Source organism: Gossypium raimondii, chromosome 3, assembly GCF_025698545.1.
Source record: "Gossypium raimondii isolate GPD5lz chromosome 3, ASM2569854v1, whole genome shotgun sequence".
Lineage (NCBI taxonomy): Eukaryota > Viridiplantae > Streptophyta > Magnoliopsida > Malvales > Malvaceae > Gossypium > Gossypium raimondii.
Window position 1 is genome coordinate 1,250,146 of NC_068567.1, and position 26,709 is coordinate 1,276,854.

The following is a 26,709-nucleotide window of genomic DNA, read 5'->3' on the forward strand; positions in this document are numbered from 1 at the left end:
CTTAACTTTAAATTTTGATTAATTTTGTCATCAACTTTGATTATTTTAAATAAATTTTCACCATTAAATATTGATAATAATTATTCAAAATAAAATTCAATAGAATAAATATTATTTAAAATATTTTTATTTTAACAGTAAACATGAAGTTAACTTATAATATTATAAAACATTATAAATTAACTTCGAAAATGTGTTTAATGGAAAGAAGACTTGAAAACTTCTAATATAAAACACATTACTTTATTTTATTTTATAAATCACATTTTTATTAATATTTAATATTATGTTAATTGAATATTTTTAATTATTTAAAATATTTATATTAAATCTAACTTAATTTAAATGAAAATTGAACGGTAGAATTTAATTAAGAAAATCAAATTTTAGTTTCATTATTTAGCCAAATAAAGTGAAGTGTAAAATTCAATATAGAATTTTTAGTAAAGTGGTAAATTTACCTTTAATTTAAAAATACAATGGCAAATATCAACAAAACTAAAATATAATGGCAATTTTAATTTCTATCTAAAGTGTAGTACCAAATTTGCAAATTAACCTTTTATTTTATTTGTGCATGTAGAAAATAAACGTAAAATAATAACAAGCAAATCATGATATTAATGATATATAAATCTAAATTTTTGTCGAATTTTAGAAATAATATTATTAAAAGGATAATTACGAACTACCGATGGACATGAAAAGTACCTAAAAAATTAATATTTTGAAATTCTTTATGGTTCTGTTAAACTAAAAAATATTTTTATTTATTAACTTTGTTACAATTTGGATTTATTTAATTTTTTTTAATAATACATGGATTTAACTGGTTTATTTAATAGTAAAGGACTAACTTGATCCAGTTACTATAATAAAGGGACTTAGAAGGTATTTTTACCTTTTTGTTCCTCGGTCTAATGACTTAAAACGTACAAGGTGGATGACACGTGCCTCACAGGATTTTTTCCTTTTTTTCGCTTATATCAATTTTCTCTAGATCTATCACCGTTACTTCTTCTCTAAGTTTTCCGCTGCCGTCCTCACCGGAATATCGTCGGAGGTTCGATCTATATCGCCGGGATATTCTTCAAGCCAACAGCTTTCTCTTTAGTCGAAAGGTTCTTTCTTTTCCGATTCAAATCTCTCTCTTTTTTTGTAAATTATAATAAAATATTTTTACTAGATGTACATTTTTGCCTGATCTGATTGCTCTCGATATCTTTGCATTTTGGAAAGTTGATAACTAGCTTAAAAATACACAAATCAGTTGACAATTCATTGCTTGGGTTCAATCTGGATGTAAAGATTAGATATCATTGAATGAAATCTGGGCTGTTCTTGCATTTCTTTGCTGTTGTTACTTTAGGGTTTAGGTCAATTTGACCCAGATAAAAAATTTAAATGATTGTGACGATTGGGCTCTGTGGTATGAGTAGAAGTTGAAGTTCTATTCAATTTTATAACATGCAAACTTTCGATTGATAATATTATCAAGTTGCAAAGAAAGGGTATTTGGAATTGAAAGCCCCTTTCGCTATTAGGTGCTTTTTAGAATGAATGGTGTTGTCTGAGGTGGGAGAGGGTGATGAATTACTTATGAATTATGATTAATAAACATAAAATAGTGACACAAGAGAAGGATCCTTCTTTGCAGTTTTCATAGTTAAATAGTCTAAAAGATTATAATTCTCCCTATTTTAAACAAGGTTGGTTTGTGGAGAAAACCAATAGTAATATTGTGAGAGGTTTAATTTTGCAAGAAACCAATTTTTTGAGGAATTTTTGTTGCAAGACGAAGAGAAATTGAGCTAAATAACCCATCTTGTTAGTTTTAGATAGGGATCCCATATGATGTATTCTTCATTTTCTGCGTTTTGTTTAAATTAGCATCAGTCTCTGTAGCTTTTACCATTTTCCCAAGTGCATTTTGGCATCTAACAATAGCAGTGGTCAATTGAAATTGCTAACTTCTGAACAGATTATGCAGTCATGTATGTCGAACCTTATTATGATAGTTATGACATATTGTTAAGCAGAAATATCAACTTTGGCTTCAATTTATATGTAGTAGGATATACTGATGCTTTCAAATTTTGAAGTTCATGACTTACTATTCTTGTACCATGACGAGATGTGTCTGTGCTTGTTGAATAAAGTTTTCTTATTATGTTTTGTCGCCTTTTGTTTGATTTTAGAAATGTACAATAACTTGGGAGCCCAGCCTGGGGTGCCTAGGCCGCCTGTAAATCCTCAACCAGCACCATTTGGTAATGCATTTTATGGTGCTGGTTCTGGTCTTATCCGAGGTGGTCTAGGTGCATATGGAGAGAAAATTTTGGGATCAAGTTCTGAGTATGTGCAAAGCAATGTAAGTAGCTGGTGCAGTTATCATTACAATATGCTTGAATAATGTATCACTCTTACTCCTTGTTGCATCATAGTTTTATATGCTTTCTTGAAGTTCCTGTGTCAAAAGAAAATCCCTGTCTGACACATATCGTGGTATTGGTATAGGAGATATGATCCTACAAAGATCCTCCAAATACATGGAAACCTTGGAAAATATTGAATATATTCATATGACTTTCAATCAGGTTTCAATGAAACTTTCAATCAAACTAAGATGTCTGCTTTTTAAATGGAAAATTGAGACCAAAAGTTCTTAAACTTTTAACCTGGTCTTTATATTAAAAGGATTTTAAATTTTTAAGTTTTTATAATCTACTTGAACTTTAAGAAGAAGAAGAAAAATTATGAAAGTATTGAAGTAATTAAAACGAAATTTGTTCTGGTTAGGATTAATATTTTGTATTTTAGTACAACACCCATCGTACTAAATGGTTCTTACTATTACTATAACTGAAATTGAACTAAGAACAATAAAAGACTGAACCAAACTAGCTTTATTTGTCAGGTGAGTTCTATGGAAACAATTCTATATGCAGTCTTAATGTTTGTAATAAGGATGTGTTAATCGTGTAATAAAGGGTTAAAAATGTCTGCTTAAATGGCAAAGAAAGTTGAAATACATTCCTATTACAATAAAAGGCCTTCAGTTTAAAAAAGGGATCTGTATCTGAAATTATGGATTTTGCTTGGGACTATTATTTTTTACTATTTACATCTTGAAATGAGCAGATAAGTAGATACTTCTCTGATCCTCAATACTACTTTCAAGTGAATGATCAATATGTGAGAAACAAATTGAAGGTTGTTTTACTGCCATTTCTGCACAGGGTAAGCATACACTCAGATTTGTGACATTTTCCTTGTTTTTATACAATTTACCTTCTCATACTTTCTCTTTTCCTTCAGGGCCATTGGACAAGAATAACCGAGCCAGTAGGTGGTAGGCTTTCCTATAAACCCCCGATTTTTGACATAAATGCACCAGATTTATACATCCCATTTATGGCATTTGGTACCTACGTTGTTCTTGCTGGATTATCGCTTGGCCTTCAAGGAAAGTAAGTGATTTTCCCCCCTCATTCTAATAGCTTTTTCTATTCCTACCTTCTTTTCCCTAACTTTGCAGTGTTCATTTTAATGGTTTTAATCTATGTTGCTCCGATTTTTCATTTTTCTTTATATATAAGTGTTTATCCCCCCTCATTCTTGTATTTTCTCTTATTCCTACCTTCTTTTCCCAAACTTTGCAATGTTCATTTTAAAGGTTTTAATCTATGTCCAAAACCGGTGTCTGAAATATGATAATTTTCACTTTTCTTTAAGTATCTATATCCAAAACCGGTGTCTGACATATTCAGACTTGAAGATGGATGAGGATATGACCATTGAAGGACCTTACAGAAATATGGGAAGTCTTGGAGTGATTGAAATTTGAAAATACCCATGTATGACATTCACATCTGAGCTAAATAATTCAATACTAACCAGAGAGGCTTTCCCTTTGTGTAACCTGTAGCTAAACTGATGTGTATGGAAGCTAGCATTTTTTTATTCTATAGCGGAATACACAATTGAGATGAAGGCAAGTTAAGGTTTACATTCTGACACCATAGACAGCTTTCTCCAGATAGTATCCAAATTATGAAAGGAAAAGAAATGGGTAGTGTTTTTTGTGTGTCAATGGTTAAGGAGTTTTAGCAGCTTTTTGGGTAAAAGTACCATGGAAGCTCTTGTACTAAGAGTTGAATTGCATTTTGCCCCCTCTACTACAAAAATGAGCAAATTAATCTTATATGTTAGATTAAAGAGTAAATTGGTCCATTTGTTAAAAATTCTATTCATTTTTATTGTTAAAAACTGGTTCATATATATCAAAATGAGGTACACATGGTATGTCACATGTCATTATCTGGTTATTTCGTCAACTATGTCAATTTTTAACAGTACAATTGGATGGAATTTTTAACTGAAAAAACTAATTTGTTTTTTGATCTAACATACAGAGATTAATTTGTCCATTTTTTGAGTAGAGGTAAAGCAATCTGACTCCAAGTACCGGGGATTACATGATACTTTTACCCAGCCTTTTGTTTTCTTTGTGTGCAGTGCTTGGCTAGACTACTCTCTTTTTCTTTTTCGCTCAAATGATATCTATTCTCTTCTTTTCCACCAGGTTTAGCCCCGAAGTACTCAACTGGTTGTTTGTTAAGGGATTATTTGGCTGGTTTCTGCAAGTCATGCTGCTGAAAGTAACATTACTATCATTAGGCAGTGGTGAGGCACCTTTGCTCGACATTATGGCATACGCAGGGTATACTTTCACGGGACTCTGTTTGGCTGTTCTAGGAAGGATCGTATGGAGATATTCATACTACTTTTTGATGCCTTGGACGTGCTTATGCATGGGAGTCTTCTTGGTAAAGACGATGAAACGAGTCCTCTTCGCGGAGGTTAGAAGTTACGATTCTAGCAAGCATCACTATCTTTTGCTCTTTATCGCCCTGGTTCAATTCCCGCTTTTCACATGGCTAGGTAACATTAGTGTTAACTGGCTTTTCTAAAACTGCAACCACTGTCTAAATTGTGTGTTTATACCAGCTTCTTTTAACTCTGATTTTAGGCAATTTTCACATTAGAGAATTTCTTCTCTGTCTAGAATATTTTTGTTCCCCAAATTCATAAAAACCAATTTCCATGTGCTGAGAAATCTAAAAATATTAGTTCCTATATGGTCTATGCGGTTCGTCAATTGGTAGAATTAAGAGGGTGTTTGATATGACGAAAAGTTATTAATGATTTCACATATTTGGTATGTGAAAAGATATTGCAAAAAAATATTAATGTTTTCATAATTGGTGACCAAAATAGAAACAAATTGAAAGTTGCGTAATTGGTTGACAAATAACATATCTATATTTTATACTTAGGGTAAACTATCCAGTTGGTCATCTAATTTTTGGGCGTTTTTATTTTGGTAAAAATAATTTGTAATTTTGTCACTCAACTTTTAGGGTATTTTTTTGTTAGCTACCCAAGTGTTAAATTTTTATTTTTAGTGGCGGCTGATTATACAGTCAAATTATGTTCATGTCATATTTGCACTTTCATTTTGGTCATTCAAAATTATGTTCATATCATATTTGCATTTTCATTTTGGTCATTCAATAATTAGGTCGGTTTCATTTTGGAATTCTTTTTTTGAAATCTTGGTCGAACAAAATTAAGTGGACATAGTTCTATGACATTTTAATTGGAATTCATGAATATGGATGTTGGATGCATTTGTCTGTCCCACTTATCTTTAATATTTTTAATTTTTTTTAAAAATTTAAGTAAATATAAATTTTAAAAATATATTTAATCATAAAATATATTGTTGTTTTTCTATAATGCATTGTTACAAATTTACCCATTTAATAACTATATTTATACATAAACAAATGATAATTTCATATAGTGAGTAAGACAAGCCAGTGCAAGTAATTATCATAATTACTCTTAGGGATCATTAAAAAAAACTTGAATTCGACGAGATTCAACTCTACCCGTTAGGGTTATGTTTTTTATTTTGGAAAATCGGGTTCAGTATAGGTTAGATTGGGTGAAATTAAAATGATTGGGTCGGGGTTGAGGTAAATACATCTTATCTTGAGATATTTACAAAAAATATTCCTAATATATGTATGTATCAACATTTTGCGTTCAATAAATAATATATTAAGTTTTAAGTTTAAACTTAAAATATTTATCTTATTTGTTTCAAATAAAAATATAAATTAATTCTATTTGTTGGTTTCACCTTCCGTTTAGTTAGGTTTGTCGGTTAACTCTTGATTTTTGAATTTTAAAATTAAATCAATCGAAAAAACCGAGTTAAATTATATTATTTTAATTATTTAAAAAAAATTATATTTTATAATAAAAAAAATTAAGTTAGTTAACCGAAAAATTGACCAAATCTATGTCAATTCAATTTGATTGTTTTAATCAATAAAAATCAATGAATTCAATTTCGATGTGTTCAAATCATTTGTAAAAGAATCAATTAAACCGGTCAACTAAACGGATAACTCTTTCTTATATAATAGTGTACATGTTTTGAATCTCAAATGAAGACAGAAAAAGCATAGCCTCGCACCTCGGCTAGCAAGATCAGAGTCAAGTTCCTACAAGACGTTCTAAGTCGGATAAATTCACAAAGCATACACACAACATATAGAAAAACATCTTCTATAAGAAATTATGCATACATTGAAGAAAATATGGTAGACTTGTACAACTATTTTAAGAACAAAAGCAAGTGATTCATTTGGACTTGCTTTCGCTGAGAAGAGGTTTATTTTGAGATCTAAATATAGTAACTATTCTCACATTAAAATTTAAAGTAAAATTGGTGACAACTCAAAACAAAAATCCATCTTCCATACCTAGAAAACAATGAAAACATCAAACTCCTAACCAAAAATATAGTGGTTCGAGTTCAAACTCTTCATTTCGAAAATGGTTAAATCATTGTTTAGGGGCCTAAACTTGAGAACTATCCCCATGTTAAGACATAAATTTTTTTTGTCCAAGTTAAACTTTGAATTAGATAATTATTTTCACATTAGGGTTTGAATTTTTTCCCTACACTTGACAATTGTTTCTAAACTGAGGTTAAACTTTAGGGCTTTGAATTTTCAAAGCCCAACCTAAATTCGGTTCATAATTTAAAAGGACTTAATTTTTTGTCTAATCTTATTTTTCCAAATTTAATACTTTTATTTAAGTCCTCGTAAATTTGGGATGGGCATTCAAATTTGATTTGAGCCGATAATCTAGTTCTTGAACATGTACTATTCTCAATTTTTAATTAATCAAATAATTAAATATGGTTTAGTTAAAATATATTTTAAGTTCATGTACTCTTCATACATTTAGAATCTAGTCTTTCTATTTTTATTTCCGTGATTTTTAAAAATCCAGGTTCAATTGTTAATATAGTTAATATTATTCACTAGTGTGACATTTTAAAATAAAAAAATATACTCGACTATAACCTAAGCCTAAAAATCTAACTTATCTAAAATCAAAAGAGGAATCCAACCTAAAATTTTGTACTTCAACCTAAAAAAATTATAGAATCCAACCTAAAACATAATATTTAAACCTAACAATCTAACTGATAAACCTAATATTTAAATCTTCAAGCCTAAAATCCAAAGTTTTAACTTAAAACTTAATATTTAGATCTAAAAATATAAAGTTCAAAAAACCTAACTTAAAACTTAATACCTAAACCTAAAATATGTCTAAAGCTAAAATTAAACCAAAATTCCAATAATAGTATCTAGCCAAATAAACCCTAAATATAAATATTTAAATTTAAATCTAAATTTTACTAACAACCCAAAATCACAAAATGTCAAGAACCAATCATAAGAGATAATATGAATAAAAATACAAGTAAAAGCATAAAACCATAAAAGGATAAATGTGAAGAGATTAAATTAAAGTGTCACACATTATAACAAAAATACATGACCAAAGGGGAATATAGGGGGCTGGGGCTCCTAAAATATAAAATTTTATTTAAGCCTTTCAAAATATTTTAAAATTTTAAATTAGTAAAAATAAAATTTCACTTTGGCCCCTAAAATTATTAAAATTTTATTTAATCCTTTAAAATTATAAAGATATAGACTATAAAAATTAAAATTTCATTCGACCCTAAAAATTGTTCTAACTTCGCCTATACATGACCAAAATAATATGAGAAAATAGAAACAAGTTTTTTTAAGGTAAATAAATAAATTAAATAAAGAGATGGGATGAATTCTTAACTAAAAATAAAAATATGAATTATATAAAAATAAAGCTTGAATATATATATAAACTCGAGTTAGAAAAAACTTTTGAATTGATTAGAATATTTATTATTTATTATTTAAATAAAACTCTAAGCATTAAGAAAAAAAATTATGATAATTATAATTATAATTTAAATTACAATCATTAGTTAATTTTTATGTAAAAAGTTGCTCTAATTTTATTGATATAAAATAGGGTTATTACTTGAATAAAATTCTAAACATTTTAATTATCATTTAATTAATATTAGAATCAATTATGTTAATTAGTTATTATTAAAATTTATATTTACATATAAATATATTTATATCGATGTAATTTTGATATATTTATATGTATATATAATATATATTTTTTAAACTAATATATAATTTATTAAGAAACTAAAAATTAGGCTATATATATATATATATATATATAAGAAAAATATTTAAAAACAACGATAAACCCAAAACAGTGTGCTGAAACCTGCCGATAACGGAATGTATTGGTATCAAGACAAAAATAGTATGCCTATCGGTACAATACTAACTACCTCTACCTTGGTTATAGATAAAATAATTTTTTAGATGATTTTGGATAAAAAAATAGCTTGAATTATTATTCTAAGTATAAAATATTTTTTTATAAAATTTAATTATAAAATATATAAAATTCAATACAAAATTATATATTTTTAACAAATTTTTTACTAACGAGTGATTGAAAGAAGTGGCAATGTATTTTTTTTCCCTGTATTTGGAATGAGTTCCAATCCTGAAGTCATTACTATTATGGCTTTACCTTAACAGACTCTCGACTCAAATAAAGTTAGACTTAGGCCATAAAACGAATGAATGAGAACATTTATGAGTATAAAAGAAAGCTATAGTGGAATACTATAAGTCTTTATATTAAGTATTTTTAATAGGTTTAGCCCTCTATTATAAATTATCATTTGTAGTCCTTCTATTTTACAAAATGTGTATTTTCAAGATGGAGATAACTTTTTCCATTAAAGAATTTAGTGTAATTTTCTTTTAATATATGATACATTTTGGGTTTTTTATTTTTGTAATTTTTTCTTTTCTTTTTCTATTTTATAAATATACAAAATTTTGTCCAATTGTAAAGAAAAATAGAAACTTGTTTAAAGAAAATAAGACATGTAGGGACTAAAATATATATTCAAAAGGTGAGAGACCAGAAAAGATCAAATAATAATAGAGGGAGTAATCTATAAAATATATATAATCAAAGGGCCTTCTATAAATTTGATACTTTAGGGATAAAGTAACATGAACACTATCTCAGGTTAGTACATCATGTCATAATCGCTGTTAAATGGAATCCAAATTTAGGAACAAAATAGGTAAAGTTTTCAAGTCTAAAAAATTCAGGATCAAGTTAGAAAAAGTTACCAAATTTAGGGAGTAAATGTTAATTTATACAATATAAGCCCGGCCCGGCCATAGCCATACCTATAAAAGGCATTCATGGTCAGAGTTTCCTATCTCACTTTCTCGACTCATACATAAACCAATGAAAATGCCTCTTCGCAAGCCCTCATCGACCATGGCGGCAACCGCCAAGGAGGTCACCCCGACGATATCCCCTTCCAGTGACTTAGTTTCCCGTTATGCCCCTGAAGAGTCCCGAAAAGGCGCTGATATCATCGTGGAAGCACTCGAACGTGAAGGGGTCAAGCACGTGTTTGCTTACCCGGGTGAAGCTTCAGTGGAGATCCACCAAGCTTTAACCCGGTCTAATGTAATCCGAAATGTCCTTCCACGACACGAACAAGGTGGGGTCTTCGCCGCAGAGGGTTATGCTCGCTCCTCCGGCCTTCCCGGCGTTTGCATCGCAACTTCCGGTCCGGGAGCAACTAACTTAGTGAGCGGCCTAGCTGATGCGATGATCGATAGTATTCCTTTAGTAGCAATCACCGGCCAAGTCCCTCGGAGAATGATCGGCACTGATGCTTTCCAAGAAACTCTCATTGTTGAGGTAACAAGGTCTATTACAAAACATAATTATCTTGTTCTTGATATAGATGATATACCTAGGATCGTTAGTGAAGCTTTCTTTTTAGCTACATCTGGCAGACCAGGCCCTGTATTGATTGATGTACCTAAGGATATACAGGAACAACTTGCTGTTCCTAATTGGAACCAGCCTTTTAGATTGTCTGGTTAGATGTCTAGGTTGCCTAAGGAACCCAGTGAGGCTCATTTAGAGCAGATTGTGAGGTTGATTTTTGAATCTAAGAAGCCTGTTTTGTATGTTGGTGGTGGGTGTTTGAACTCTGGTGAGGAGTTGAAGAGGTTTGCCGAGCTTACGGGAATACCCGTCACGTGTACGTTGATGGGTCTCGGCTCGTTTCCGACTTCGGATCCGTTGTCGTTACAAATGCTTGGGATGTATGGAACTGTGTATGCTAACTATGCTGTGGATAAGAGTGATTTGTTGCTTTCTTTTGGTGTGCGGTTTGATGATCACGTGACCGGGAAACTTGAGGCTTTTGCCAGCAGGGCCAAGATTGTGCATATCGATGTCGATTCAGCAGAGATAGGGAAGAATAAACAACCTCATGTGTCGGTTCATTCCGATGTGTAATTGGCATTGAAGGGGATAAACAGGAAATTAGAGAGTAAAGGAGCTAAGCTTGAACTTGATTATACGGCTTGGTGGGAGGAGTTAATTGAGCAGAAGGTGAAATACCCTTTGACTTATAAGACCTTTGGTGAAGCAATTCCGCCTCAATACGCTGTTCAGCTTCTCTATGAATTAACCGATGGGAATGTGATTATAAGTACCGGTGTCCTTCAACATCAAATGTGGGCTGCTCAGTTTTACAAGTACAAGAGGCCGAGACAATGGTTGACATCTGGGGGATTTGGGGCGATGGGATTTGGATTGCCTGCTGCCATCGGAGCTGCTGTTGCGAATCCAGGAGCTGTTGTCGTAGACATCGACGGTGACGGAAGTTTCATGATGAACGTCCAAGAATTAGCAACAATCCGTGTAGAGAATCTTCCCATCAAGATACTGTTGTTAAATAATCAGCATTTAGGCATGGTTGTTCAATGGGAAGATAGATTTTGCAAGGCAAACAGAGCTGATTCGTATTTGGGCAACCCGTCCAACAAGTCTGAGGTGTTCCCAAACATGTTGAAATTCGCAGAAGCATGCGAAATACCTGCCGCTCGCATTACAAAGAAGGAAGATCTGAGAGAAGCGATTTGCAAAACGTTGGAAACATCCGGACCTTACTTCTTAGACGTAATCATCCCGCATCAAGAACATGTCTTGCCTATAATCCCCACAGGAGGGACTTTCAAAGATGTGATTACTGAGGGTGATGGAAGAACAAAATATTAATTTTAATAAACATCAAACATGTGTTAGTCATAATGTATTTACGAGCACTAGTCAATAAGCATTGCTAATTTTCTGAACAGATTATGCATGCATGCAAGTATGTACACATACATATGAATGTACGTTGAATGAAGTCTTCTCACTATGTTTTGTCATCTTTTGTTTGATTTTAGAAATGTTATACTTACAAAGTGTTATACTCAGTCAGAAGTTAATAAAAAAAAAGGCACATCAAGAGGAAGGTATTGGATACCGGAGAAAGTTCAAACAAATTAAATTATGAAGAAGTGAAAAGTGATAGGGTCGAAATGTGAATATTCAAAAATTGAGAAGTTAAAGTGTAAATTAAAAAATTAAAGGATTAAAAGTGAAAATAACCAAAAGAGGAAAGGTTAATATAAAATTTGAGAAAGATAATTTTAGAGAAAATTACCAAAATACCTTTAAATGTGTGGATAAATTGTGACCACTAAATTTGCTTAGTGTTGAAGTATAATATATGAGCCTTTGAATTATAATCATGATGTTGATGAAATTTATATTATTTGTTTAGTTAATTGTTATATCATTTGACTCGAAAAGGTTCGAATATTTTTCGTTCGTAACTGAACTTTAAAGGAAGTTTAGATATGATTTGATTACTTTCAAGAGAATTTATTTATGCTAAAACAAGTTTTGAAAATTGATGTTCAAGTTAAGTAGTCTTAGTGACCAAATGTTACCTTCCTTACTTGAGATGCATCGGTTCATTTGCGTTACAACCAGTAGTGGCGAATTCGGGGTGCTGATAGGGGCCTCGGCTTCCCTAAAATGAAAAATTTTTATTTAGGTCCCATAAAATTTTAAATTTATAATGGTAAATTTGCACTTTGACTCTCGAAAATGATAAAAATTTGATTTAATCATTTGAAAATTATAAAGATATAAGCTATTAAAATGGTAGAATTACATTTTTACTATCTTAAAACTATACCATTTAATTTTGCCCCTCACACCCAGCCTGGTGTGCCAAGGCTGCCAACAAATTCTCAGCTAAGTCCATTTCATAATGCATTTTATGGTGCTGGTTCGGGTCTTATCTAAGGTGGTTTCAGTGCATATGGAGAGAAAATTTCGAGTTCAAGTTCTGAGTACGTCCAAAGCAATGCAAATAACATGCTGGTGCAGCTACCACTACAATATGCTTAAATAATGTATTACTTGTACTCCTTGCTGCATCATAGTAATATGTGTCTTCTTGAAGTTCCTGTATCAAAATCCCTTTTCTACGCATATCCAGACATGTATGATCCTATAAGGATCCGTTGTACTAAATGGCTCTGACTATTACCTGAACTGATATTGAACTAAGGATAATAAAAAGACCAAAACCAAACTAGCATTATCTGTCTGTTGAGTTTCTCGTATTCTTATTGTTCGGCTTACTTCCGCAAGTCATGCTGCTGAAGGTAACATTACTCCCATTGCCTTTGCTTGACGTTCTGGTTCATGCAGGGTATACTTTCATGGTTATCTGTTTGGCTGTCCTTGGAAAGATTGTATGGAGAAACTCGTACTACTTTTTGGTGCTGTGGATGTACTTATGCGTGGGAGTCTTCTTGGTGAAGGCGATGAAGCGAGTCCTCTTCTCCGAGGTTAGAATTTACGATTTTAGTTTTTGATAATGATAAATGCTGAAACTATCAAATGAAAAATGGAAGATCACCTTCAGCAGTGGTATATAAGTCTGAGGAAGTCAAATTTCAGCTCCATTTGTTGCTTCATTTTCATCTCGGGGTCCGAATCGGGGCTGAGGGAGCCTTCTCAAGGTATATAACTATAAGCTTTGAATTCTGTCTTTAAACCGGACCGTCTTGTCCCTCGACCATCAAGTGCTTCATAACTAAACCAATAGTCTCTTTTGTACCCCGGTGCAGTGGCTGCATACACTTGTAAAGTCACACGCAGGGTTCAAAGGTGACACCCGCGTATGAGGCAGTTGCACGGACTGCCCTCGTGCTGCAGGTGTTGCAGCCTATATAAAATCATTTCCCCCTACTTGAACACAGCACTATCAAATCTGCAATTGTGACCACAGGTAAAGATGTTATTCATTCTTAATGTAATTCGCTACTTACATTGTTATCATCCCTTACACTCCTACTTGCAATATATGATAATCTAGCAAACCGATGAACTGGACGGTAAACAACGATGCCGAGTTCGCCTATGGTGCCAGTCATCTGAATCTTGCAACAACTGAAAATCCGGGCCTAGTCTACGACTTTGACAAGATGTCATGTACAATTTCTATGCCATGGAGGCCTCATTTAGTTGGCACAAAATCGATAAATGGATCCTCAATGCTTCCTAGATTCGGCTACGATGCTCCTACCGACCCATTGGTGCAACCTCAACATGAAAAACGGCAAACAGTCAACTGTGGGTGTTTTCAAGCGAAGAGTCCCCAGTATAGGTCCTCCATCTATGTACAATGCTATACCATTAAGGCTCTTAAAGGACTGCAAATCACGGTTAAATCAACGAGCCTCCTCTTCACTTATCCGTTGCAGAATCAGAGTTCTAAGGTTATAGTTAGGCTAATAGAAGGATTTAATTGATATAATACTAATAACTTGAGGACTTAATTAGAATATTTTAAAGTTTTAGGATTAATTAAGATTAGGTCATAGTTTAGGGACTTCTTGTGTAATTAATCCAATATTTTAGGGAACTTTAAAAGGCTTCTAAATTTGTTTTCCACATCAAAGAAGAGTTCATTGCCAAACTCCCATTGACCATGGCGGCTACCACTGCAAATACACCAATACTCAAGCGTTCTCCTTTAGCTTCCTCCTCCAAATCTTCAATACCTATTTCCAAATCCGTCCTCCACTTTCGAACAATCCCTCGAAAGCTCACGCCGCCACGTTCCCTCTCCGTTTCCAGCTCTCTTTCACAATCAAATTCCACCCCCGGATCCACCGCCTCCTCCGTCGCCCCAACGAAGGCCCCTACCCATGATTTCATTTCCCGTTATGCCCCCGACGAGCCTCGAAAAGGCGCCGATATCCTCGTTGAAGCCCTTGAACGTGAAGGGGTCAAGGACGTATTTGCTTACCCAGGTGGAGCTTCACTGGAGATCCACCAAGCTTTAACACGATCCAAACTGATCCGAAATGTCCTTCCACGACACGAACAAGGTGGGGTTTTCGCCGCCGAGGGTTATGCTCGCTCCTCCGGCCTTCCCGGCGTTTGCATCGCAACTTCCGGCCCGGGAGCAACTAACTTAGTGAGCGGCCTAGCTGATGCGATGATCGATAGTATTCCTTTAGTAGCAATCACCGGCCAAGTCCCTCGGAGAATGATCGGCACTGATGCTTTCCAAGAAACTCCCATTGTTGAGGTAACAAGGTCTATTACAAAACATAATTATCTTGTTCTTGATATAGATGATATACCTAGGATCGTTAGTGAAGCTTTCTTTTTAGCTACATCTGGCAGACCAGGTCCTGTTTTAATCGATGTACCTAAGGATATACAACAACAGCTTGCTGTTCCTAATTGGAACCAACCTTTAAGATTGTCTGGTTATATGTCTAGGTTGCCTAAAGAACCCAATGAATCCCTTTTAGAACAGATTGTGAGGTTAGTTTTTGAATCTAAGAAACCTGTTTTGTATGTTGGTGGTGGCTGTTTGAACTCTAATGAAGAGTTGAAGAGATTTGTTGAGCTTACGGGAATACCCGTCACGACTACCTTAATGGGTCTTGGCTCGTTTCCGAGTCCGGATCCATTATCGTTACAAATGCTCGGAATGCATGGAACTGTGTATGCTAACTATGCTGTTGATAATAGTGATCTTTTACTTGCTTTTGGTGTTCGGTTTGATGATCGGGTAACCGGGAAACTCGAGGCTTTTGCCAGCCGAGCGAAGATCGTGCATATCGATATTGATTCAGCTGAGATCGGGAAGAATAAACAGCCTCATGTATCGGTTTGTTCGGATGTTAAATTGGCGTTGAAAGGGATAAATAAGATATTGGAGAGTAAAGGAGCTAAGGTGAAACTCGATTATTCTGCATGGAGGAATGAGTTAAATGAGCAAAAGGTGAAATACCCTTTGAATTATAAGACCTTTGGTGAAGCAATTCCGCCTCAATACGCAATTGAGGTTCTCGATGAATTAACTGATGGCAATGCGATTATAAGTACCGGTGTCGGTCAACATCAAATGTGGGCTGCTCAGTTTTATAAGTACAAAAAGCCTCGTCAATGGTTAACATCTGGAGGCTTAGGGGCAATGGGATTCGGATTACCTGCTGCCATTGGAGCTGCCGTTGCAAATCCCGGGTCTGTTGTTGTAGACATCGACGGTGACGGAAGTTTCATGATGAACGTCCAAGAATTAGCAACAATCCGTGTAGAGAATCTTCCCATCAAGATACTATTGTTAAATAATCAACATTTAGGCATGGTTGTTCAATGGGAGGATCGGTTTTACAAGGCAAACCGAGCTCATACATATTTAGGCAACCCATCCGACGAGTCTGATATATTCCCAAACATGTTGAAATTCGCCGAGGCATGCGGAATACCCGCTGCTCGTGTGACGAAGAAGGAAGATCTCCGTCAGGCGATTCAGAAAATGTTGGAAACACCTGGACCGTACTTGTTAGATGTAATCGTACCGCATCAAGAACACGTCTTGCCTATGATCCCTGGTGGAGGGGCATTCAAAGATGTGATCACGGATGGTGATGGAAGAACAAAATATTGATTTTAATGAACTTTCTGTTATATGTACGTATAAGCAATCATGGAAGCTTAGCTGTGGGCTAATAATCTAGTTTTCCTCTTCTAGGAAACTCAGGGTATACTTTTATGTTTTCTTGAAGTATGTGTTGTTTGTATATTTGGATACAAATACAAAGATATGATCTTTTAAATACACGAAAATATTAGAACTCGAATTTTAAATACACGAAATTATTAGAACTTGAATTTTTTGTATTACGTACTCCCAAATTCGAGTAACGTGGCTATGTAATACATTAATCTAAATCCGGGATTGCAATTTGCATTAAAATAGTCTTTTATTATTAAATAGATCAATATAATTCTTATATTATTAAAAAATTAAATAAATTTTAATTGTAATAAGTTAACATTTAATATATAAAAATGTTTTTAATTACAATTTAAATCTAAAAATATTAACTGTGTTAAATAGTAAATGATATTTTTAAAATAATAAATGTTAAATAATTTTCATTTAACTTTATTTGATTTTTTTAAATGTACATAAACTAAATTGATCCGTTTTATAATAGAAGGACTAATTTGATCATGTCCTATAATAGAGAGATCTTTTAGGTATCTTCACCTAAATTTAATAATATTTTATTTATTAACATATCAAATTTTATGTAAATATATATATTGGTTAAACTATATCGTGAGTCCTTTTATTTTGACAAAGTTTGAAATTTATTATTATATTTAAAATTAAAATTGAATTTTTTACGTTCTCAATTAAAATTTTATAATTTAATCATTAAAATTTAGTATTTTTATGTCAAATTTTGTCAATAGAGCAATTGATAAAGTTATTTTTGTTTATTGTAACATGTGATTGATGAAAATAAAAATTTTAGATTTGAAAATTTTTGATAGAAAATAATAATGATATTAAATATTTGATTAGGATTTTTTTTAATTTAAAAAATTATAAGATTAAAATGTAGGGACTAAATCGGAAGCTTTGCCAAATCACAGGGAATTGTAGAGAATTTTGACCATATATATAATTCATGGAACCATTCTAACGGACCGGACATTGGAGGCAAACCCGAGTTTTATGCGGCTTTGCCCAACCAAGTGCAAAGCGACAATCAAGCGAAGTCAAGTCCACTCGTTCTTACACGTGCCAATATTGCGTTAGGTAATTATAAAGCGTTTTGACTTTATTGTATGTCGAAACCAATATACCCTCGCCACGTCAAGTTCTTTTTGCGTCCCTATAATCCCTACGCTGTTCTCGCATCCCCAAAATGTTTTCGCCCTTTTCCGATTACCTAATCGATCATCAATAATTTCATCTCCATTAACGGTATAATTTCCAGTAAGTTTATTATATATATATATATATTTTTTTTATATATCAGTTTCTTTTAATTAATTTTTGATTAATTGTTCATTTATTTTCTCTTTTAATGGAGGAACTAATTATATTTTTGCTTTTTTTCGTTTGAATTATTGATTTTGTTTTCTGTTTGATTTCCGAGAAAATGTGCGTGTATGCGAGAAAGTTTAAACTTTGAATTTTATTGGGTTATATATATATATATATATATATATATTTCTTTACTGGTAATTTTACTTTTTCCCCATTTCCTCCCTTAAGAAAGTAATTAGCAAGTAAAGTACAGCATTAGGGCCCCGTTTTTGTAGAATTATTTGATGATTTAAATTAAATTTTATGCTTACAAATTACAATCTGTTTGGTTGCTAGTAAAGACTAAAGGAGAAAACTTGTATAATAGTATTGACTTCATATTGGACTCGAGAACTTTTAAACTAACATAGCTTTATTGGCATTCAGATTCAATGTAGGTTCCAATGGATGCAATTTGTTAAGGAAATTTATTCGTGTTCGATTTTCGATCTTCGGATGGATTTTGTTCAAATTGGTAGATTGGAAATTGGAAAAAGAAAAACGAATTAAGAAAAGATAGTTATATCAATCTGTTGCATATTAATTGAGAAGCAATATAATGTAAATGTTACTATGTAGCAACTTAGTGGATGTGTTGAGTGCTTTTCGACCTCATCGGAGATGAGTTTATTTATGTTTCTCTGCATGCTTTCGTTTCATCTTCGAGCACTTGTTGAAAAAAATGCTTGTTCTTGCAGTGGAGTTCTGGGTTCATGGTGATGTTAATGGTGGCATAATGTTGAATCCGGTCCAAGCAGAGGCTAGTAGTAGCATGGACAATGATAATGAAACTGGAGAAAATCCCGTTGAAGGAATTTTTCAACCGGGTTTGAATGAAAAGTTGGATCGAACTTCTCCGCAAAGGGATGACATCCCAGAGATCGTTCTGGCTGATGAGCCTTACGTCGGTCAGGAGTTTGAATCTGAGGCATCTGCACATGCTTTTTATAATGCATATGCCACGAGGGTAGGATTCATCATTCGTGTGAGCAAACTTTCCCGTTCGAGGCATGACGGATCTGCTATCGGTAGGGCTCTTGTTTGTAACAAAGAAGGTTTTAGAATGCCTGACAAACGAGAAAAAATTATGAGGCACAGGGCAGAGACGAGGGTCGGATGCAGGGCAATGATTTTGGTGAGGAAAGTAAGTTCTGGTAAATGGGTTGTCACAAAATTCGTGAAGGAACACACACATCCTTTAACGCCCGGAAAAGGTCGAACAGATTGCATTTACGATCAATATCCGGTCAGTTTTCACTTTCATAATAGATTCGTTTATGCTCAAGATATATATATATATATATATATGAGTGAAATATCTTATAGGAGAAGAAGCACTGACCTTGTAGTAGCTTGAATTACAAGTAAACAGGTTTTTTGATGATGCAACTGTGTGCATTTCTTTACTGGTTTCTAAAATATCTATGCTTGTTCTTTTCAGTATTGGGGTAAAGCAATTTCATTTACTTTCACCCGAATATCTATAATTGAAGATGATGTTTCGTATTAGCCGAGACCAGTTTGTTCTTGCTGATTGGAAATTGAACTTTTTTTCTCTAGTTGGGGATGGAGATGATTGAAATATAGTGTAAAGGAGAAGGCATGGTCGAAGGGATACCGATACTTTATAAAAGAGTCGGAGCAACATAGAAATATGTCACATTTGAAGTCTGCTAGTGTCGTAGGTTAGAATTAACATTAATAATTTCATAAAATCTGTGTTCTTGTGTGATGTTGTTCTCATATTCGGATTTCATTGGAGTTTGTATGCCCTAACTTGACCCGTTGTAATACGTGCTTTCGAAGTTTAACTTTTATGAAGTGTTGTCTTACCAGAGTTGTTCGACATAACCGATAACATCTTCGCTGCAAAACTAATATTGAGGATTGCCTCAGTAGACATAAATGCTGCTTTTTTGTGTATTCATTGCTCAAATGGCCTTTTTGTTTACTTGTTTCTATCTATCTTGGTTCTTTTTGCAGAATGAACACGACAAAATCCGAGAATTAACACATCAACTGGCCATTGAGAAAAAGAGATCTGCAACCTATAAAAGACAATTAGAATTGATCTTCGAGCAAATCGACGAGTGCAACAAAAGTCTGTCAAAGAAGATCCAACACATAGTCGACAGTGTTCGGGAAATCGAAAACAAATAGCAGCTGAGTCGTGTATAGTTTCTGTGTAGCTTTTTCATACATTGTTGACAACATATAGCACCAAAACTGAAACCAAAACCAAGTATAGCGTTACGATTTCGGGTATACACCGGTGTTTATACGATTCAGTTTTCATAGAAAAGCCACATCTTGATATTGTCGTAGGTCTTTGCTAGACTCTAGTTAGTTGTGTTGGATGCCAATCCTCGTGCTTTTTAAGGACTAGGATCAGTCAATGTACGGTCTTTTGAGGCCAGCCTTGTTCCTTTTTTTTTGGGTAAATTGCACCTAAGATCACTAAACTATTAATACATTTACGTTTTGGCTATTCAACTTCTAAAAGTTACAAAATGGTCACTGAACTATTTAAAAGTTTTCATTTAAGTAATTATGTTATTAAAATTTTTGTTGTATGGTTTTCTCTGTTCTTACCATCTATACCAATTGAAAGCTTTTCTTCCTCTTTTCTTTTACAATTTTTTTTATGAAACAGTTTTAAATGTCACAAATATGCGAACTAAAATTCAAAAAGCTTTCTTCTTCGATCTCTAAAATTGACCTTAAGACTTGGATCTAAGGTATGCACTACTCGTCGATTGATATTGATTTACTGTACCAATTATTGAAATGTCTTTTGGAGCTCACTAGTCAGATTTTAAAAAAACTTAATAGCTCAATACTTAAATAAGAACTTTCGAATAATTTAGTGATAATTTTATTACTTTTAAAAATAAGTGGCTAATAAACTTACTAATAGTGTAATAACATTGGGTGTAGTTTACTCCTGGTTTAGTGTTAGTCATTTTTAAAAGTAATATTTATTTGAATAATTATATAAATGAATAGTTACATTTTATGTGGAGAGAATTTTGGTTTAATTTCCATTTAGATTGTTTTTTTTCAAAAATCAAGCAATATAATTTCAATCGATTTTGAAAATGAATAATTAAAGATAATTAATCACCATATGAATATTTTTCTAGTAATTGTATGTAATTTTGATTGGTATAATAATAAATTTAGCCCTCAAAGTTTATATATTTTTGTCAATTTGAGGTTGTTGATTAAATTTGTTTAATCAAGACTAATTTGACATAATGTATAAATATTTGTGGGTTAAATTTGTTCTATCGAGATCAATTGACAATATATATAAATACCAAGGGCTAAATTTATTATTATACTAATAAAAATATGTATAATTATTAATTTATCCATAATTGCTCATTTTCAAAATTGATAGAATTAATTTGCTTATATTTTTAGAGAGACCAATTTACTAAATGAAAATATGTATTTTACCTATTTAATTTCGTTTAAAAATCATATTTTTTAATTTCTCATTTTTACTCTTGAAACAAAATTATATAAATTAGTTTACTTTTGTTAATATTATTTTTGAAAATGTAGAATGTAAAATAAGAATTATTATTATTATTATTTATGACAAAAAAAAGAATAAAGAAGTCAAACGTTGCGGGAAAAGATAAGCAGAAACCCTATTCTATTCATTTTTTCTCCCTCTCTCTTTTTTTCCACTGTCAGTAGCCGTTTTATTGCTTCCCGCTCCGCCGCCACAGCCATATTTTTGGGCGCTAAGATTCTCATAAAGCTCTGCTCGTCTTTGGTAAGTTCAGTTTCATGCGTCTCTTTTTCTTTATTGAATCAAAATAGGTAAGTATTTTCTCATAAAATTAAAATAATTTAAACACAATCCTAGATAAACTTGGGTATTGTGTATTCAGGGCAAGAGGGATTGAATTTGTAACAAAAAAGAAGAAGAAGAAGAAATTTAAGGTGGGTTTCTCGTGTAGAATCTCCAAAGGATGAAGTAATTTCTTAAAAACAGTTTTAACTAAAATCTTCTCCGATGACTTGCTTTTTGGAGATGGAATTATGAATAGATGTTGTTTTCTTAATTTGGATGCCTTCAAATCTATGTAGATGAGTGAATTTTGTGTTGTTTATATTGGTGCTTATTTGCTACTTTTTGGAGTAATATGTACAAAATTAAAAATTTAAGGGGTTTTTATTTATTTATAAAATTGTAGGCTCCAAAGGATAAACTTTATATTTTTTTATTAATGAACAGTTTAATTTAAAAGCTTGTTGAATTACTTGCTTTTTGGTTGTGGAATTTTGGATAAATGCTTCAATTATATTTAGATGAGTGAATTTTGTGTAGTTTATTTTGGTGCATATTTGCTAATTTTGGTGGAATATGTAAAAGATTAAAAATTTAAGGTTTTTCTTAATAAATTTATAGGCTCCAAAGGATAATTTTTTAAAATGAACAGTTTAATTGAATAACTTGTTTTTTGGGTGTGGAATTGTGGATAAATGATTAAAATGTTTGTAGATGAGTGAATTTTTGTATAATTTTTGTGGTACTTATTTGCTAATTAAAGATCATTTGTGTTTGTTTTGATTTTCAAAGGTTTGTACTCAGCACATTACATATCTGTGAAAATGAAGAAGAAAATGATAGCTATTGGTTTCGAAGGATCGGCCAACAAGATCGGTATCGGTGTTGTAACATTAGATGGCACCATTTTATCGAACCCACGTCACACCTACATTACTCCACCCGGCCAAGGTTTCCTTCCACGTGAAACTGCTCAACACCATCTCCAACATGTGCTCCCATTGGTTAAATCGGCTTTAAAAACAGCTGAGATTACCCCCGATGAAATCGACTGTATTTGTTACACTAAGGGTCCGGGTATGGGTGCACCGTTACAAGTGTCCGCAATTGTCGTTCGGGTTCTTTCACTGCTATGGAAGAAGCCCATTGTTGCTGTTAATCACTGCGTTGCACATATTGAGATGGGAAGGATTGTTACTGGGGCCGATGATCCTGTTGTGTTGTATGTTAGCGGTGGGAATACTCAGGTTATTGCGTATAGTGAAGGACGATATAGAATCTTCGGAGAGACTATTGATATTGCTGTTGGGAATTGCTTGGATCGGTTTGCTCGTGTTTTAACCCTTTCGAATGATCCAAGTCCTGGATATAACATTGAGCAGGTACTCTAAAAGATGTTATATGGTGTTTTTCAAGTTCGTAGTTGCGGTCATCTACTGTTAGCTGTTTTGCCACTGATTGGATACTTTTAGGTCGATAATGCAGTGCATGCTTCATACTTTTGAGTGATTTCAGCCATTTCGGATTTGTATGTCTTGCTGAAGCTCTATTAAGCATTTAGTCGATGTTTTCGGGCTTCTTTTTGAGACAAATTAGATGCTTTTATCAGTGTTTCCATATTACTAGATTTGTTTGTTGTTTCTTTTCTTGGAATAAAGTTTTTCTCAAACAGCCTAATGTATTTCCAGTTTTCTGTTAAACTTTTCTGATACGATTTTCTCCATTTCCAGCTGGCAAAGAAAGGTGAAAAATTTATCGATCTTCCATACGTGGTCAAAGGGATGGATGTTTCGTTTAGTGGAATATTGAGCTACATCGAAGCTACTGCCGAGGAGAAGCTCAAAAATAATGAATGCACCCCTGCGGATTTATGCTACTCCCTTCAGGTGAATTACCCTTTTTCAATCTTTACTTCAAGAGTATATTCAGACTAGGTGAAGTGTCCAAGGATCCTTTTACAAGCACTCTATCATATCGTTTTCAACTTATTCTACAATACATTACAGGAAACTCTATTTGCAATGCTCGTGGAGATTACGGAACGAGCAATGGCTCATTGTGACTCGAAAGATGTTCTTATTGTTGGTGGTGTGGGTTGCAATGAGCGGTTACAAGAGATGATGCGAATAATGTGTTCCGAGCGAGGTGGGAGATTGTTTGCAACCGATGACAGGTACTGCATCGACAATGGAGCGATGATAGCATATACAGGTCTCCTTGCCTTTGCTCATGGGTACTCAACACCACTCGAGGAGTCAACATTCACCCAACGGTTTCGTACTGATGAGGTGCACGCAATCTGGAGAGAGAAACAAGAGTCGGGTGACTTCAGTGCTCTTCCGGATGGAGGAATCTAAATGCAAGTTGCTATTAAGGTATGTATGTTATCTGGTTTTTTAATCTTTATTTTGTAGTTTTAGAAAGTTTCGATGGTTAAGTTTCAAATTTCCAAAGTTTTGTATTTACTAAACGTAAAACCCTATTGTTCTCGATTCATGCGTGTCGAATATGAGTATGTGTCTAACACAGGCACATTCAATTTTTCTAAGGCTTTTCCATGTACTTGAAAGGTGTTTAGAAGGTCATATCCTCAAAACTATGTTCGAAGCCGTGTCAGATAAGGTGGCAGTCTAGGGTACTTAAAGAAAAATGAGGAGTCGAAACATTATAGGCTAAACCTGGTAAAAGTATTATGGAAGTCCCTGTACTAGGAGTCAGATTACATTTTGCCCCCTCTACTAAAAAATGGGTAGATTAGTCTCCCTACATTAGTTCAAAAAGCATATTGGTCATTTCTGTTAAAAATTTCATTCACTTGTATTATTAAAAGTTGGTGTGGTTATTGAAATAACTCGATAGTGATATGTGGCATACTGTGTGTACATCATATTGACGTATAGGAATCAATTTTTAATAGTAGAAATGAATAAATTTTTTAATAGAAAGAATATTTGCTCTTTGATTTAGTATAAGGGCCTCGATTGTACTTTTACCACCAAACCTAGAGCACTAGTAGATTTCATGCACCTATGAAATATATTATTTTCATTGGGTCATCGGCATTTTAGGAGTTCTTTGATAAACATCATGTTTACCGGTACCATCAGCTATGTTTCTCCAACTCGTCGTTTTTCTTATACGCATGTTCCACCCATAGATATGGGTTATAACCCTTCAACGAATCTCCAAATACACGGAAAAACTTAAAAGGAAACAAACATACTCGTGTCAGATACATACTCGTACATGATACTCTCACCTGAGTCCGAGTAGCATAAGTTATGACCTAATCTAACTGAGTTTAGCATTTATATATTGTTAATGATTTGAATAAAGTTCCAGATATTTTCATTACAACAACATGCTACATGTTTTTTTTCCAACCAGGTTTCAATGATTGTGTTGGGATCAGGATCTTGAAGATTCAGAAATGATATTATGTATCAATTATATTGTTTTGTAGCAGACTTTACTAGGAAAAAAGTTAAGAACAAACTTTAACTCTGTATTATGAATATGTCTGAATATGTAAATCATGTTCTGAATGTGTTTATTTGGAATTGGAAGCTTGAAACTTCACTTTTTTCTTCTTTTATAATTAACTCAAAATTATATTTCCCTGAGTTTTGCATTATAATTATTGTTTTATTATTACATTACCATTAATATTTGTTGAGTGAAATCCAGTTAGATGTTACCTTATTCAGACCGAGTTATCGGATTAATCCAAGATTCAAACTTGAATCCTTTAAGTTAACAAATCATTCCAAGATTCGAGTACAGAGACCTATAAGTGAACAAATCGTTTCAAGATTTGAACTTAAAAAAAAAAGTCAAATGAATGTTTTAATACTAGACGTTAGATTGCATTGTCTCTTTTAATTAAAAAAGAGTAAATTAATTTATATATTAGATCAAAAAGTAAATTGGTAATTTAGTTTAGAAATCTATCTATTTTATTGTTAAAATTAATTTATGTATGTTAGTATAAGGTACATGTGTACGATATTTCATCAAGAATGTCAGTTTTATTGGTACAAATGGATTGCTTCTTTTATTTAACTATATAGGTTAATATACCCATTTAGAATGACAAAAGTACAATTTGAGTTTTATTATAAGGGCTTTCATAGTAATTTTCCTAAAATATGACTTTGCTTTATTTTGATTTGGGATAAAAATAAAATTAAAACATACTTTGATTTGATTGCACAAATGTGAAAATTCCAAGGGCCAAATTGGGTTTATGAATTTTTTAAACAAAAGCATAGAATTTAATTAATTCATATAATTACTTTTAAAAGATAATATCCAATCCAAAGCATGGCATAATCCATGTGTATTACAAATGTCCGATGCTTAAGATTAATGTTTCTTGATACATATTTAAATATGAATATGAAAGGTAAAAGTATCGTGGAAGTTCATAATTGTAAGTTTTCATTAAAAAAAAAGTAAATTAATCTTTATACATTAAATTAAAAAGTAAATCAATAATCTATGTTAAAAATTTTATTCATTTGTACTATGACGAAATAATCAAATAGTGACTTGGGACATGCCACGTGTATCGTGCAATGTGTATCTTATGTTGACATATAATGCGCAGTTTTAATAGTAAAAATGGAAGGATTTTTAACCGAAAGACTAATTTACTCTAAAATCTAACATATTAACAAAATGTAATTTAACTCTTAATGCATAAATCTTCACGATACTTTTACCGAATATGAAAACATAAATTTCTAAAAACTTTTCAAATACATTAAATATATATGTAAATATATCTTGTGTCCCGATCTCTCGTTGTTCATAAAGATTAACAGCCTACAACCAATTTACAAAATCTACACAACAAAAAAAATATATTTGCGAGAATTTACTTACCCTTTTCATAGATTTATCAAAGGGTCGAACACCATGAATGCTACAAAATAATGGCTGTGATGATCTCTAGATTCAACCACACTGATGTTCCGAATGGCACCCTCGATCGTTTTCGAAAACCGGTGTGTTTGTTCCTTGATGGAGGCCAAAAAAGGCACTTAATTCTCCATTATCTTGAACACCATGAATGCTACAAATT

At 32.7% G+C, this 26,709-nt stretch overlaps 5 protein-coding genes and 1 pseudogene across 8 annotated transcripts; all 6 read left to right on the forward strand.

The window, feature by feature from the left end:
* The first annotated feature begins 962 nt into the window (after nt 1-962).
* On the forward strand, nt 963-5,137 carry LOC105796384 (uncharacterized). Its single transcript, XM_012626085.2, has 5 exons — nt 963-1,121; nt 2,199-2,371; nt 3,142-3,240; nt 3,319-3,470; nt 4,586-5,137. Exons 2-5 carry the CDS (start codon nt 2,201-2,203, stop codon nt 4,971-4,973), a joined length of 810 nt encoding a protein of 269 aa, XP_012481539.1. The 5' UTR covers nt 963-1,121; nt 2,199-2,200; the 3' UTR covers nt 4,974-5,137.
* A 4,646-nt stretch (nt 5,138-9,783) lies between these two features.
* On the forward strand, nt 9,784-10,437 carry LOC128039697 (acetolactate synthase 1, chloroplastic-like). Its single transcript, XM_052627897.1, has one exon. The coding sequence runs from the start codon at nt 9,784-9,786 to the stop codon at nt 10,435-10,437; it is 654 nt and encodes a 217-aa protein (XP_052483857.1).
* Nucleotides 10,438-11,622, forward strand: LOC105796385 (acetolactate synthase 1, chloroplastic-like; annotated as a pseudogene).
* A 2,749-nt stretch (nt 11,623-14,371) lies between these two features.
* On the forward strand, nt 14,372-16,574 carry LOC105796386 (acetolactate synthase 2, chloroplastic). Its single transcript, XM_012626087.2, has one exon. It carries the CDS (start codon nt 14,402-14,404, stop codon nt 16,379-16,381), a length of 1,980 nt encoding a protein of 659 aa, XP_012481541.1. The 5' UTR covers nt 14,372-14,401; the 3' UTR covers nt 16,382-16,574.
* An 839-nt stretch (nt 16,575-17,413) lies between these two features.
* On the forward strand, nt 17,414-20,380 carry LOC105796387 (protein FAR1-RELATED SEQUENCE 12). Of its 3 annotated transcripts, none has more exons than XM_052627898.1 (3): nt 17,414-17,545; nt 18,517-19,064; nt 19,802-20,380. In XM_052627898.1, exons 2-3 carry the CDS (start codon nt 18,555-18,557, stop codon nt 19,976-19,978), a joined length of 687 nt encoding a protein of 228 aa, XP_052483858.1. In that variant the 5' UTR covers nt 17,414-17,545; nt 18,517-18,554; the 3' UTR covers nt 19,979-20,380. The 3 variants fall into 3 exon arrangements, with proteins under 3 accessions (XP_052483858.1, XP_012481545.1, XP_012481544.1); XM_012626091.2 differs by lacking the exon at nt 17,414-17,545 and adding an exon at nt 17,580-17,713; XM_012626090.2 differs by lacking the exon at nt 17,414-17,545 and adding an exon at nt 17,586-17,725.
* A 1,065-nt stretch (nt 20,381-21,445) lies between these two features.
* Nucleotides 21,446-25,241, forward strand: LOC105796388 (uncharacterized). Of its 2 annotated transcripts, XM_012626093.2 has the most exons (6): nt 21,446-21,605; nt 21,724-21,775; nt 22,416-23,005; nt 23,354-23,509; nt 23,630-23,998; nt 25,011-25,241. In XM_012626093.2, exons 3-5 carry the CDS (start codon nt 22,448-22,450, stop codon nt 23,978-23,980), a joined length of 1,065 nt encoding a protein of 354 aa, XP_012481547.1. In that variant the 5' UTR covers nt 21,446-21,605; nt 21,724-21,775; nt 22,416-22,447; the 3' UTR covers nt 23,981-23,998; nt 25,011-25,241. The 2 variants fall into 2 exon arrangements, with proteins under 2 accessions (XP_012481547.1, XP_012481546.1); XM_012626092.2 differs by lacking the exon at nt 21,724-21,775.
* The last annotated feature ends 1,468 nt before the right edge of the window (nt 25,242-26,709 follow it).